Below are 15,261 nucleotides of genomic sequence, written 5' to 3'. Positions count from 1 at the left end.
GAACTCTCGGGCAACTGCCATAGGGACCTCCCTGCCACGGTGCTGATGGCACCACCGCCACACTGGCAAGAAAGGCCACTAGAGGAAGGGAACCTGATGGGAAGAGAAGGGGAAGCCTCCATTCACACAGTTTCTCTAAACTGCAGTATCTCAAGTTTGCTGCTCGAACAAAGAAGCAACAAGTTCAGCCCTCAGACCTCAACCCTCTCCAGAGCCATTCACTCCCCAAGGCTCAGGCAGCATTTGACTCCAAGTCTATGCACGTTTATTTGCAGTTCCTCCAGAAAACAAAAGATACAAACAAGGTATTTTCTGCCTTCTCCCTCCTTTCTCCTGGAAACAGAAAACAGGCTGAGCCTTTGAGGCCAATGCTTCCTCCTCCCCAAACAGGGGCCATAGGGCACACCAAACCTTGGAACAAAACTAATCATCTATGAGCAAGTGATGGAGAGACCTTGATCTCAGGCTGCACTCTACCTTTCATACAAGAAGACACCCTTTGCCCCCAAAGTGGTGTGCTGTGCTGTTCATACACAGGAGCACGCCACCGTGTTTCACTCCTGTCACAGAGGGTCCTGCCTCGGCCCCTCTCCAGCAGCATTTCTAACACTTCACATCAGCACTTCCACACAAGTTAAGTGTTTTTGTTCCCTTAGCACTAAAAGGAAAAACAAGTGCTTCAAAGGGGAAAGACGTCTCCAGATCATTGACTTCAGGTAGAAGCTGTGGCTTTTAGAGACAGCTCTGTCCCCAGTCCACATTAAACCAACCACACCACCAGTTTCAGGAGCAGCAGCAACATATCAGCAAATAATAAGATCCCAAAGCAAACCTTTGGGCCAGAAAGACCTAAAGAGCAATTTGCCGAGTACACATAAGTTGTTCCTTGCCTTTGTTTATACATATACCTAGATACCTGAAAGAACTATGGTCATTTTGCGTTTCCATTTGCATGCTCCTCTTGGTTTCAGATGTCTAAATTATACTGTGCAACAAAAACTAGAAACTCACTGCCAGCTATGAGGGTTTCCTGTTCTCTGGTTTCCAGTGCCTTTTTCATACAAATGAGCCAAATACCAAAATAATTTCCCATCCCCGCCATGAAAGCACTATGTTAGCTTGTGATTTAAGAATCAGACACTTCTAAAACCAAGCAAGAATGGGATTACAGCTAATCACATTAGCCTATAACTTTTTTTTCCCCCTCTAAAAGCAGGATTAAAGGCAGAGATGGGGAACTTCCCACATTCCCACACACCAGCTGCATTCTTCCAGACTAGGCTTGCTGAATGGCTAATAGAATTACCATCCACAGACCTAGGATTTTCAGGGATTACTCTGGAGAGGTTGCTTAAGGAACTCACTGGGCTGTAATTCCCAGCTTTGCACTACTGGAGAGGGACAGAGCAACCTTAAAATGACATTGAGAAGTACACCAGAGGAAGTCCCAGGCTGAAGAAGTTGTCATCTGCATTTTGCAAGGGCTATGGAGACACTGATCTTCATTTAGTTTATTGAGAAGAATGAAAGCACAGGAGTGTAGATGTGATTAACAAGAGAGGTGACAAGGTAAGGGAGAGGGAATCACCCTCCAAGGCTGATGCTGACATAGTTTTCTTTAAAAATTAAAGAGATCAGTAAGTTTTAATGTCTTACCAGTTCCTGCATTCTGGTTGAGAGCACATGTGACTGATATAAGTTCTCACCTTCAAATGACACATGGAAATGGCTGGAAAAAAACTGCTTTTTGTGCAGAGAATGGGAGGAAGACAGGAAAGAAAAAATTCTGTTTACATTCTGCAAAATGGAAATCACTCATTTCAGATCAATGACATAAGGTTAGCTTTATGATCAGTATTTTCCATTTCTAAATGCCTAACCAAATACCTGAATAAAAAGGCATACTCCATCCCCAGCAGCACCACACATACAATACAAATCACTATATGACTCTAAAAATTTCTTAAGGATAAACATTGCAAGCTTGAACTTAGATCAAGTCCTTGCAAAGAAATGGAGGAAAAAAAAAAAACCAAACAACTTTTAATTTCCTTTTACAGCCAAGACACCTAAAAATAAGCTCAGCAAAGAGAAACAAGTAGAAGTTCAAACAACTCTAATTTCTACTCGTGAAACAAAGACAGATCTGGAAGAAAAAGCACTTTCGCAAATGCTTTCAAAACCCAGCAACTTAAGGAACCCAGCTTTCCTGCACATGCATCACATACTACTGAACACAGAATAAACCTGTACTCAGCCAAGTGCCAAGGCACTTGCAGAGACGTGGAGCCATGGAATTAATGGCAGGGGAAAGGGATACAGGAAGAGGCACTGAGCTCCCCAGAGGGCCACTGAAACCAGCAGAGGTACAACACTTTGCATTCCTGGGTATGAGCAGAGCATTCAGCAGAGATTATTATCATATGATAATATTATCATATTATTATCATGATTATTATCATATTATCATGATTATTATCATATTATAATAATCACCACCATCGTCATCAGTGCCAACTTTGGGCAACTTCTTCTTCCAGCACTAACCTCCATTTAATCCAAACTGTTCCAAAACTTAACAAAACCTATCTGAAATCAAAGCATCAATACCTATGATATTTTCTTAGCCTTCAAAGAGCTGTGCCTTTAAACATCATGCCTGAACCAAAGGTCAAAACCCTTGTTCAGGTAGTTTGCCACGAAAAGGATCCTATTTTACCCCAGGGAATGTATCAAGTGTTTCATGGCTGGGTGAAAGGCTGAAACTGCCGTTTCAGAAGAAACTGCAGGATGAGAGCTCGCAGCACATCTATCCACACGGTGACCTGCTACCTCTGAAAAATTGAGAGATCAGTAAAGAACAGCAGGTGACTTTTTTGTTTGTTTGCTTTCTTTGCAAGACTTCTCCACAAAAAGGATGACAGTTCAAATTGCAAGAGCTGGAGACCCATCCTCATTCTCACCTCCAACATAACACTCCACCAAGGCTCAGACTGTTAGCTCAGACTGACAGCTATTTTACGGCATTACAAACATGCGCTACGCATCCTCTGTTTCTGAGGAGGCCTCTAACACATACCTAAAGACAAACAAATCATACTTGGCCTGAATGAATCTGTTTTGGCCAAAAAAAACCCACCACCCCAAAACCAGAAAGATCTGCTGGAGCTGGATCAATTTTGCCTCTCTGCAGGGAGAGCAGAAATTATCGTAACAGGCCATAAAGGACAGAGGAACAAAGCAGGGAAATTCAGGACGGAGCAGAGGGGAGTTAAAAATCTCACCTCTGCTGCCTTTAAGCAACGGAGCAGATACACAGACAGCACAGCACAAAGGGCGCTTAGCTATGGGACCAGTAGATTCAGTAAAAGAGGAATTTAACTGGGAAGATTTTGGAAAGAGAGCTATGCCTATGAAAGGATCCCTAGACAATCTCACAGACCTTTATCACCAGTCCAAGGACACTTTGCTGCAGGATTTCTGAAACAGTTGTATGCAGGACATCAGAGCATGATCCTCAAAACCACCTCAAGCTAACATCCAAACAGCACATACTCCTTTTCTGCTCCAACTCAAACATATGTTGTTGTGTCATTCCCCCTTACCACCAAAAGAAATCTCAACTGTTTAAGGTGCAAAATAAAAGTAGTGAAAGATACAATCAAAGCTCAATCTGTTTCTTTCTTTATTGTAGCAAAAAAACACCATGGAAAGCATACAAGAAATGGTATACGGTTTTCCATCCTTTCCCCTACCCCTCTCTCCCTGAAGTCAGGCAAAGCTGACCACTCCAAATCATGGTATCAGTGTCATCATCACTGCCTGCAAAGGAGCTTGAACAGCATCAAAAACTGTCATTCAAGGTTGACTACACCTTGTAGCAGCACTTCAAAAAGAGAGGAGAAAAAAAAGAGACTGGAAATTGTTATTCACCTTTGAGACACAGCCACCACCAGGACTCAGGACCTGCTTCATGAGAAAGAAAGGTGCAGAGCCTACAGGCTGTGACATTGCTACTCCTCCAGCAGAGGAGATCCTCAGCAGTTAAAATCAACCTGGCATTATGACAAGTGAAACTGATGCACAGACAGACCTCCCCACACCAAGAGGGAGAGGGGCTGGCATAACACTCCTCTTTTTCCTCTTAGGGACCAGACCGTTCTACTCCTGCTCCTCTTGGGGATGGGGACCATTTAAAAGCATTGCCATGGCCATCAAGACCAGGGTCACACAAAATTCAGGTGATCACGCAAACTTTTGTATCAAAGAAAAGAAAGGGAAGGAAAGGAATTGGAGCTAAACACAGATGATTATCACTGAAGTGAACAGCATTGACAGTTTACCTTTGTAATTTTTCCCTCTTTTAAAAAATATACACATTTTCAGTTCTATCAAGTCAGAAGGTCTCCGAGGACACAGCAATGCCTATACCCCTCTACCTCAGCAGCCCTGGACTCCCCCTGAAGACTCTTCCCTTTAAGCCTCATTCTGTTGAATACAGATCCCAAACAACGAGTGAAGCTCTATGTTTGCCACCCTGCTTCATGCCATAAAGGCCCGCCTGCCACAGCACACTGACAATCTCTTCTTACTTAAGCTTCAGGGTTTTATAATCAGCATGAGTGCCAAGTCACATAAAGGGTCCATATTTTGGCGATGCCCAACTATGTATTGCCCACACCCCCTCCTGCTCCAACCACTGCACTTGCCAACGTTGGCTCCCTCAACTTGGAGTTATTTTTTCCTTCCCCCTTTCAGACACCAGCATTTAAAAAATGCTGTGATCAAGAACCAGAGATGTCCCTTAGACTGGTTTTTCCCCAGCACAGCCTCCCCCTGAAGAAGTACTGGGTGTAGCATTTATTTAGAGAACACTAATCTCTGTGGACAAACACCTGCCTTACGTACAGTACCGGGAGGCAAAACCATACCTGCTTCCAGCCATTTTATGACCTTCATCTGCTGAAGAGCTCATACAGCATCAATCATTTAGCACCCTACCACTTACAACCACAAGTACCATTGGCAGCATCTACTAAACAGCAAGTGTGCTGCTGGACAGGGGAGCTGGGCAGCAGGTTCCAGCAGTGAAGCTGGCCAAATGGCTGCAATGGACCTGCTGGCCACCTCCTATGCGCTTGAACCTCTGTAATTACCACATAATTACAACCCCCAGGCCATGTCTGTTGGATTTGGGGGATACAGGGGCTTGGCACAAGCTGTTAATTCTCTCACCGATCGTGCTCAGTATTTTGCACTCTGAGCACTTGAAACCGTGACCCCTTCTACTCTACCTAACCACTCTACACCACTGTGTATTGTAGCTGACCACCCTGAACATACACCCTACCAGGTAAATGTAACTGGCCAAATGGGAACCAAGTCTTACAAGTCACCCTCCTCCTTCTGTTTGAGGAAGAAAAAAGTCTTCAGACAGTTAAAAGACAACAAAAGGCATGGTTAATACCCAGCTGCTAAGGCCCAGTAGGACCTCTTGCATTTTAGAGCAGCAAGTTCAATCAGAACACAAATACAAAAGGGACAGGATAAAAATCCAGGGTAGATATGATCCAGAAGCCTCAGTCTCCTGCACAAACACTGTGCCAGCATACACACAGCACCTATTTCTACTCCAGCCCCATGCCACAGTCAACTTACTGTGTCTCCTCTGCCCAAATCCACCCAAAGATGTCTCCCTCCATTCACTAACAGTGCTCCCCTACTCCAAGTCTTACTCAGGATGCAGCTCAACATAGAGCTGACTCAACATGTCCTAAAACCCAAAACCCATATTTCTTCCTTGCATGATACATTGACCCCATCGCAGGAACGACCTGTGCTTTGCAGTGCTGCTTCCTTTCAAGGTCGAGCTGAGCGTGTTTCATTTGATCACATTCACAGGCTCAAACCAGTTCACCCCGAGGGGCACAGCCCTGTCAGATTACATGATCACTGCTAAGCCATTCCTATTTACACCCTTTCCCAGTGATGCAGCTGCATCTAAAACAAATGAACAAAGCTGGAGAGTTTGCAGATAACATCTGCCAACTGCCACCAGCACCAAGGCAGAAGGGGCAAAGGAAGGCTGCCTGGGAGGACACAGTCACCCTCCGGTTTCAGAAGCCGCGATCACGCTCAAGCGAGCTTTTCAGAAACACATGAGACAGCACTAGCCTCAAGCCTCTGAGGAACTAGCAACACACGGCAGCTCAGAGGGATGAATTTCATACTTGCCTCGTTAGGGATCGTGTGTGCAATTCCTAGTACATTAAAAATACCAGAGTACATGATTTACCTGCCCTCCCTCCCCCTTTTCTCCTTTTACCCCCATTAGTTCTAAGAAATCAGAGACCACACAGGAAAAGCCAAGCACACAATGGCAGGAAAAACAACTGTGTTGTCCAAGCACAGAACCTTAAAACTTAGGATTTGTCCCCTGTATTTGTTTCAAACCTCTTGCCAAAGCTTATCCTCACTGCCTTGGCTTCTTCACCTGAAGAACCAGAACATTTACACATGTACACTTTTCTCCAAGGTTATTCCAAGATTATTATTTGCAAGACAGCTGGTAGATTAGAGGCATTATATAAATATTACATGCTATAGTATAAGCTCTTACACAAGGAAAGGGATTTCTGAAGCTCTTAAAACTATCATGAGGTTTCTACAGGCAGTTTTATATGAGCCCAGGCTTAAACAAGAGTCTGGCAATGCGCATTAAAGTTAACATTATGCATAGAAGAATAATTCACACACAGGAAGAACGTTTAGTTGTCTTTGGGTACACGTATGGGATTTAGCTCATTCATCAAGTCCTACTCTAGTCCATGTTCTGAACTACAGGAAGAATAAAGAAACATAATTCTATCCAGACAAAGAAAAGTGTAAACAAGTGGGTTTTTTTAAGCTTTAAAAGGAAAGTAATGAATTATTTCTGTGTACTTAATCTGACAAGACAGTCAAACAGAACCAGGTTAAAACAAACTAAAATGGCATTCCTTTTCCCAGGCATACCTTCATCCTGAAACCTGTACCAAACAGAATGCATGTAAGGAATGTGTTTACCAATGGGTTATGAGTCATTCTCCCAGCTGACAGCTAGAAAGACTGGCTCCCAGAAATGAGAATCTAACTTTCAATCCACAGGAGCATGACTGTGCTGCTGCCCCCTGTTAATGGGAGGCAATGGGGATTAGAATAAACCACGAGTAGTTGCAAACCCTACAGTATCCTCTGACATCAACATACTGCCCAATCCAATACAAGCAACTCCTGCACTTGCTTTGCCTCATCTCACCGTAAGCTTTCACGTGCTTCAGATAGTTATTACAATACACGAAAGGTACCGCAGGTAGAAAAATATCTGTGTGTTATCTTAACTCGCAAAATCAACAGATTTTATGTTGATTGTGCCAACAGAAGATTTATGATCACTGAGAAAAGCTGGAAATTATTTTAATAAAACCTCCAGTGTATTCTCACATATATGCATTTCCTACAAGCTAAGTAACACAGCAGGAGAAAATATGATGCAACATCATCAGCCTTACAAAACAGCCAGTACTTAGAGCAGGAAAAAACCTCCATCAGCTTCTTCCCTGTTTCATTTGGAACTTAAGTTATTGCTATAACAACACGCTACTGTAATAATGCTGTAGAAGGACACAGTTACCACACTTCACCTACAACTCCACATTCATTATGGGTCAGTAGTCACCACACCACGGAGCAAACGTTAATTGCTACTGCAGGCCTGCGGAGCAGAGAAACCACAGTATCTCTGAAATGTAACATTATGGAAAAAGAGCCCGGACTTTGTCTCTCATCATGAAAAGCACCGCTGGGATAATAAATTGACTTCATAAGCCAAGAAACATACACAACACCAAAGTTGAGTTTCTGGCTACCTATCATAACTTGCAACGGCAAAAATAAGTGAAGTGTCATTTAGAAATCTTTCAAAGATCAATTAAAAAAGGCAAGCAAAATTGTCCTTTGCATAAAGTCACAGACAACGTACAACTGAGACCTTCCCCATTTCCCTTAAGTGTATTTAATAGTACCTTTTGATATTGTCCAAAGAGATGGCAGAAAGGTTAGAGTAAAGAGAGGAAAGCCTATGATAGAGAAGCAGGCAGCTACAGTCCCATCCCCTGGATTCATACAATTTAGAAAAGCAATTATAGTACTGAATCCTGGACTACCAAGTATACACATTCAAAATAGATGGAAAATCACTAGTCTTGTTTTTCCACCACAAGATGCTACTTGATTGCAGTTTCCCTGCAATTCCACCAGCACAAGCAGCAGGCTAGTCCTTGTCATTTGCAAATTTAGCATCTATTTTTTCATGCCATATGTACAGAATTCAACCAGGACATGAAGGCTCTGCTCCACCCTGCTCACCCTCTGCCTTCACAGAGGAGTAACAAAACAAAGCAAAAGAGCTAAAGGTGAAAAACAGTGTTCTGGGTAGACTCCAGATGCAGGTGAATACCATCCAAGTCATTTCATTACATGTTATATACTCCACACATGCTATCACCTCTGGTTGCTGGTTACTTTCAGAGTTTAATGCAGGGGCTGAGGACAGCTTAGCAGAAGCTCTGCAGGGAAGACGTCAGTACACACCGAAAACAGCACCGAGAAGAAATTCCCCTCCCAGTAAGAGAGAGGGCAATGAAGCAGAAGTTCAGAAGACAGCTTGTGGCTCAGACAGGGAAAGGTCTGGAAGAGTCATGAGGCCTTGGGAGCACAGCTGCCTGTGGAGGGGAGGGAGGGCATGGAGTAAATAAAGTGTCAGGCAGGAGCCTCCTCCCAGCCTCCTTACCCAAATAAATCATTTCACTTTTCAGAGAGCAGCAAATCTCCTTACCCCTCCGGATTAAAAGCAGATTTACAGGAATGTTTGTTAACAGACTGCCCTCACCCCGGGTCATTCCTGATGAACATCAGCTAACCACACGCAGTAAAACTACTTTGACGATGCCCTTGATTAAAGAGAAGTTTATTTCTAAATGAAATGATACCTTTAAAGACAATTAAAAAGCTTGCTGGATGTGGGATACAATTCTCATTTTGCTTCCCCAGAAGGTTTGATGACCATTAGACTAGTGTCTGTGGTGTAAGAGTATCTTTCAGAAACACCTACTGGCCTTTTGCCATCCTGTAGTATGAGGCGAACTGAAATTCAAGGTCTCAGGTCTACCATGCAAAGAAGAAGAGAGCAGGACATCTTGTTTCAGAAGACAGCTTTCAGGCTGCTCACAAACTAAGAAAAGCTGAGTGCCTATGGGATTCCCACTGAAATTTCAGGAAGCAATGATGTTTTATCCTAGCACCAAGTATGTTGCTAAAGATTTCATTTGCCTGCCTACATGCTTCTCATAATGATCACACTATTAAAAGAGGGGAAGCTAATAGTAAAAAATAAAGGCTAATTTACATTTCACTGCATAATACCACAGAGATAAGCAGGTAACTTTAAAAATAAGTTAAACTATATAACACAGATGAGTAATATTGCAAAAATATCCATTACAAAGAAGTTCAGTACAAAAGAAGCAAGAAAAAGGGGAGGAGAAGTGCTTGTTCCAAGGGAACAAATCAGACAAACAGGCACATGCCACAGATGCCTTAACATCTGTGAGAAGAAACAGCGGGGTGGGCTTCTTTATCACCCTCTAAGTTACCCCAATTCTCAGGAATCAAAGGAACGAGAGGACGTCCCTGAGAAAAACCTACATATTTTGTGGACTCAGACTGCTTTAGTCCTCCATGGGAACCATGTCTAACCCCATATTGCCTTCTCCAGCTTAGATGAAACACCGACATGACAACACAACATCAAGGAGCTCTGGTATCATCCATAAACTGGTATGTTTTACAACTAAAGAAAATGAACATTGCAAACACTTTCCTGGGCCAAAGCCTCCAGGTGATCTGTTCTCAGAGCCAAAATTTCTCCTTAGACACAGCAAGACTGTGCTTTCCTGTCAGAAGTAAGTACTGTGCAAGCTGGTGCTGGGCATAGAGCGAAAATGCACCAACTCAAACCCCTCTGTGCGAATGGCCTGCGACATCAGGGCAGACTCAATAAAGGTGGTACATACTCTCTCCTTACACCTCCTGAGCAAAATCCCTGCCCTTTAAGTCTGCAATAAACCCTCCTTAAAGAGTAAAAACCTCAGTGCCCAAAGGCATCCCTGCCAACAAAACACTTTTGTTGATTTGCTAAAACATGAAGACACGAGAAAGGCAATAGCTCAGAGAAGCTGGACCTCACAGCACTGCGGGTACAGCATGGAGTTTCTGATTCCTTCATACCAAAGCAGACTTGTAAAATGTGTGTTAAATGGCTGACTTTTGTATTAGGCCGCAAGCTCCTTGTGAGGACACCAAACTTCCTCCTAACATTCTTGCAAGTGCTCACTTGTACTGTAACAAAAGGCCAACATTGCTCGGAAAGTTTCCTTTATAGACTAACTATAGCTAACGCAATGCTAAATAATAGCATAAAAATACTTCAGTCCCTGCTCCCCCCCAAAGAAAACAAACTTCAGAATATATAACGGTAATTTGACCTTCCTGGTATTTTTCCATTTCTTTCCTCTCTATAATCAAATGTGTTCCAAAAGGAAAATAGATACTTTGAACATACACCTCCAAGCAAGTCTCACAATTATTTTCAGAAAGCCTGGTAATAGCTCAGTAGGAGTAAAAAAAAAAAAAAAAAAAAAAAAACGGAAAAATAAGTAATATTTGGCAAACCCTGGGTTTGTCCTTACTTCTTTATTTATTAATGGCTGTCACGCTGCTTTGCCTTTGGAGGACAGTGCAGTTTTGGCAGCACTACTTTCCTCTTTCCTTCTGCGCAGCAAGGATTTTGATATCCTCTGGTTACAACCAGACCCCATTTTGGGAGACCACACAGATGCTTCTGGGAAGAGCCTGGTAACACGTTCACTAGTTCTCTCTCTCAGGAGTACCAAGCTCTGCTTCATCAGCGCTAGAACCAGTATAACTGCACTGGGAGACAAATGAAAACAAAACCAACCCCTTCAAAACCAAACCCAGAGATAAAGCAAAAAGCCAACCTTTTTTTTTCACGTAAACAACAGGAACTGAGAAAGCCAGAGACATTTTCATGCTTCCCAATTAACCAAACCTCCCAAAGCTTGGAAGAGTAACAGGTATATGAAAACAACCCTGGTGTGTTCTTGTCCTTTCATGATCACCAGGGCCATTCATCTCCAAACACTCCCTCACAGAAGGTTTCATCCATGGGGCCGACCCAGCCGTTTCCTTTCTGGCACGCTCGATAGGCAAGGCTTGCAGGCAGCAGTGGATGTGCATACCTGGGAGCCAAAGAACCTCCCTTTCACTTTGTCACCAACTTGCAATTACAGTTACTTGCTGAAAGCCACAGCACCTCACGTAAGATAAAAATAGCAGCACTTACTTGCTTTGGTAAAGAATTGCTTTTTAAGGGACCATTATAGTAGCACAATTAGAGCTTACTTTTAAACATTTATACTTATAGTTCCCAGGGAATATGCTCAGTAGTCTGTTCAATTCTTTAATAATCTGAAGAGAACAATCCAAATCTCTTCCCATTCCTGTGTCCCAAATGATGTAGCAACCTCTTAAATAAAGTTAGTAATTGCTCATTAACAATGCAAAGCCTTCACTGTAGTTTTTGCAGTAGTTTTGTTGAGAATTCATGTATGCCTGAAGAGATAGCGCTCCACAGCAAAATAGTTTGTACCTTTGGAAGAGCCAGTTTAGTGCAACTTGTAACCTATGAGTTGGTAGAGCAATACGGATGGCCAGATCTGCACAAGACTTAAAAGACACTGGCAGAGAGAAACCAAATACTGATTCCTGCTCCCAGCATCAAAGAAAACAAAGCGTCTACCAATACAAGAATCAAGTGCAAGGACATGCCTTGCCTCCACAGCTACTCCCACTGTCAGCAGGAAGATGATCTGCATCCAAACAAACACTGCCCTTTGCCTTGCTGGTATTTAAGGCACTGCACGCAATCGTTTAACTGCACTGAAGGCTACAACGAGGTTCTGACCAAACACCCTCTAAAGTAAATCCTATGACATGAGTGAGTCAGGGCAACAAGCTGCTGGGAAAGCCCAGGTTTGGGGTTAGCCTAAGGATTGTTCTTTCAGTTTGGGTCTCGCATTTCTCAAGTTCTTCCCCAGACTGGAGAGCACCTGGGGCACAAGCACCCAGCCACCATGAACGAGCACGACGACGCCTGCCAGCGGGTCACAAGGAAAGTGCCCCAAACCCCACACGTTCCACCGCTTCTGGGCAGCAGGAAGCAGTTACACGCGCACAAACCAAGCCGGGTTTCCTATCAACGGCCTTTTTCATTCCCGAGTCAAGAACAGAGGCAGTTGTTCACCCCCGGGGTTCACACCACCCTTGGCCCCAACGCCCCGGAGCCGTCACTGCGGGTAGAGGAGCCCCAGTGCTGCCCATTTGTTATCCTTTGCCGGTCGCGTACCGGTCGGGTACCCGCGAAGATTCGCAGGGGCAGCTGACCGTTCGCATCCTCGGCCTTCCAGAAACGGGCTGCCCAGGTGTAGAGCTACGGCCGGGGCCGGACACACGGAGCCGCGGATGCCGCTTGCCCCGTCCTACCCCCCCTCCCGGCTCCCGCTGCCCGCGGCGCCACGCAGGCCCGGTCCGGTGCTCCCGCCGTCCCCGGCACCCGCCGCAGGGGGGTCACCCGCCTCGGCAGCCTCACGCTACCGGTGCGACCGGGAGCGGGCTCATCCCGACGGGCCCGGCCGCGCTCCACCTGCCCGCCGCAGATGCGGTCCGTACTCACTCCGCGTAGCCCGTGGTCCAGGGCAGGCGCCGGGTCTCCTTGCTAAGGATGAGGATGGGGCGGGCGATATGGTCGGCGGAGCACTCCACCTCGTCCGGCGACAGTCCCAGGAACTCGGGTCTCCCGTAGGGGAAGCGCAGCGGCAAGTCCGCGCCGCTGCCGTGGTCGGCGCCCGCGCTGCCAGCCATGATGCCGCCCATGAAATTGGCCACGGCGGACTTCACCCGCGTGAGCATAGTACCCCCGCCGGCGGCGGCAGCGCCGGAGCCGCCGCGCAGGGCGGGAAGAGGGGCGCGCCGGCGGGCAGCGCTGCCGCTGCTGCGGCGGCTCCGGCAGCCCCCGCCGCGCTTCCGCAATGGGGGCGCCGCGCGGAGCCGGGCGGGGGAACGGCGGGCTCAGGGGCAGCGGCGGGTCCGCGGCCTCATTGCAGCAGCGGCGGCGGCAGCAGGTTTCCCCCTCCCGGGGCGGCGCTGGGTGAACTCAGCCCGGCGGCGGCGGCGGCGGCTGCTGAGTCATGTGATAGCGCGGCTGGATTTGCCCGGGCGCTTCCTGCTCCTCCTGCGGCACCGGCGGGCTCCGGGCACACGCCGGGCACGGGCGGCCCGCGCCCACCTCCCGCCGCGGCAAGGGGGGCGGCCGGCGGCAGGTGCGCGGCGGGCGGGGCCTGGCACGGCAGGGCAGGGCCGGGCCGCCCCTGGCTGCCTGCGGCGGGGCCGGGAGCGGTGCTGCCTTTCCCTTCCCGCGGCCGCCGTTCCGTGAGCGTCCCGGGAGCTGTAGGGCTTCGCTGCTGGCCGGCGGGAGGCGGCCGCCCGCAGAGCGCCCGTCCCTACTGCCCCGCGGCTGAGCCACAGCAGGGCAGGCGGGACGCTCTGCCAGCTCCCGGTAGAGCCCTGTGAGCTACGGGATGTGGGACAGGGCTCCGCTTGAAGGGTTTGCCGTCCTTCCCCTCCTCAGACGCGTCGGGGATGTTTTCCCTACAAAATCATTTGCTGGGAAGGAGAATTACAAGTCCCCTCGCCGTGAGGCAGGGCCGGCGGCAGTAGCCTGAAACGAGCCCCATAGGCGGCCCTGGGTTCCCCCTGCCTGCTCTCTCCGCGGCCGAGGTGGGGCAAGCAGCCCCAGGGTGATCTGCACCCAGCCAGGGCTTCGGGATGCTGCCATGGAGCAAAGGAGAAAGCACCGTATCTTCAGATCTGTTTGCATAGATATTTTATCCCTTCCTCAGACTGTATCATATTGACCATGTCATACTCGTTTACCAAAAAAAAACAACCAAACGAGAGGTCTGCTACAAGTGGTGGTCACCCAAATGTGTGGCAAGATTGCAGGTTTGGGTCTTCCAAGTTTCAGGAAAACAGGTGGAGGGAGCATAACAGGAGTATGTAGGAAGCTATTCTCTGTCGCAAGACTGTGGCAGTGCCCGGTGATGTTGCTGTGCTCCTGAGAGCTGCAAGTCTAGCTGAAAGTCAGAGTGACCTGGAAAACAGCAGGTAGGTACAGCACTCCAGGAGAGTAGCAGGAAAAAGCTGGTTAGTCATCCTACGTGGCAAGTGGGGATGATCAACTGTCATCGACTTGGCTCGTACTGAAAACCAGCTTATGTACCACTGAATGCACACTGCACAGTGTTGGAGACTAAGCCCTGTGAGCTCGCTCAATTTCTGATTATTAAACAACATCCTGAGAGCTGAGTTCCAATAGTGCCTGTGTTTGCTCCAGGTTCTTTGTGTACAGACATGAGAAATGTAAAGTTGTCGTGACACTTACCAGCTTTTGTGATAAAGCTGTCTATTAATAAAGTCTGCAGAGCCAAAAGTAGATCAATGAAGAGGGATGCTGAGAGCGTGTTAAGTGGTACCTGAAGTAGAGTTGGGACAATATCCACCCCAAATTAAATATTACAGATAAACCTCTCTTGGGAGGAAGGGGTTATTTTTCTTATGTTTAGATGTTTCCAGGGCTGATGTTATAGGCATTTTGAGGAGCAGTAAACCTCTCCTAGGTCAGAGAAATACTTGGCATTAATAACTCACCATTTGATTACAGCGTAATGGAAACCTTGTCGTTCTTTATTTCATGCATTTGCTTTGCTTTGCTTTGCTTTGCTTCCTGATTATGTTCCAGAGGCCATTACTTTCACGAAAAAAAAACAACCCACTAAATGAAAAACAAAAGACTTATTAAAATTCAGAGTTTCACCTGGATGCCATAACAGGCAGCCGTTCACTCTTATTTCAGAGTTACAGGGGATGGCAAGCCTGAGGTTGTGGGATTCCCAAAGCCCCGTGGATACTCGATTTGGTGGCCTGAATCATATCTGATTTGTCTGGTTGCAGTTCGTTCCCGGCCCATTCCACCTGAGGACACTCTTCATACTTTCTTTTGTCTGCTAGGTGTCCAGTGCTTTTCAT

The 15,261-nt window shown here is 46.6% G+C and overlaps 1 protein-coding gene across 1 annotated transcript in view; it reads right to left on the bottom strand.

Annotated features, from left to right (window-relative positions):
• PPM1H (protein phosphatase, Mg2+/Mn2+ dependent 1H) overlaps window positions 1-13,181 on the bottom strand; it is a 131,485-nt gene extending 118,304 nt beyond the window's left edge. Inside the window, exon 1 of the mRNA XM_057425537.1 lies at window positions 12,851-13,181. Within this exon, the coding sequence (XP_057281520.1) occupies window positions 12,851-13,086 (236 nt within the window). The 5' untranslated portion in view covers window positions 13,087-13,181. The remainder of the gene's footprint in view (window positions 1-12,850) is intronic.
• Between the last annotated feature and the right edge of the window lie 2,080 nt (window positions 13,182-15,261).

This window comes from Pezoporus wallicus, unplaced genomic scaffold (assembly GCF_028554395.1).
Source record: "Pezoporus wallicus isolate ANWC-B61680 ecotype Strahan unplaced genomic scaffold, APGP_CSIRO_Pwel_v1 contig_4722, whole genome shotgun sequence".
In the NCBI taxonomy this organism is placed as follows: Eukaryota; Metazoa; Chordata; class Aves; order Psittaciformes; family Psittacidae; genus Pezoporus; species Pezoporus wallicus.
The sequence above is the reverse complement of the archived record's forward strand: the minus strand, read 5'-3'. Positions and strand labels throughout refer to the sequence as shown.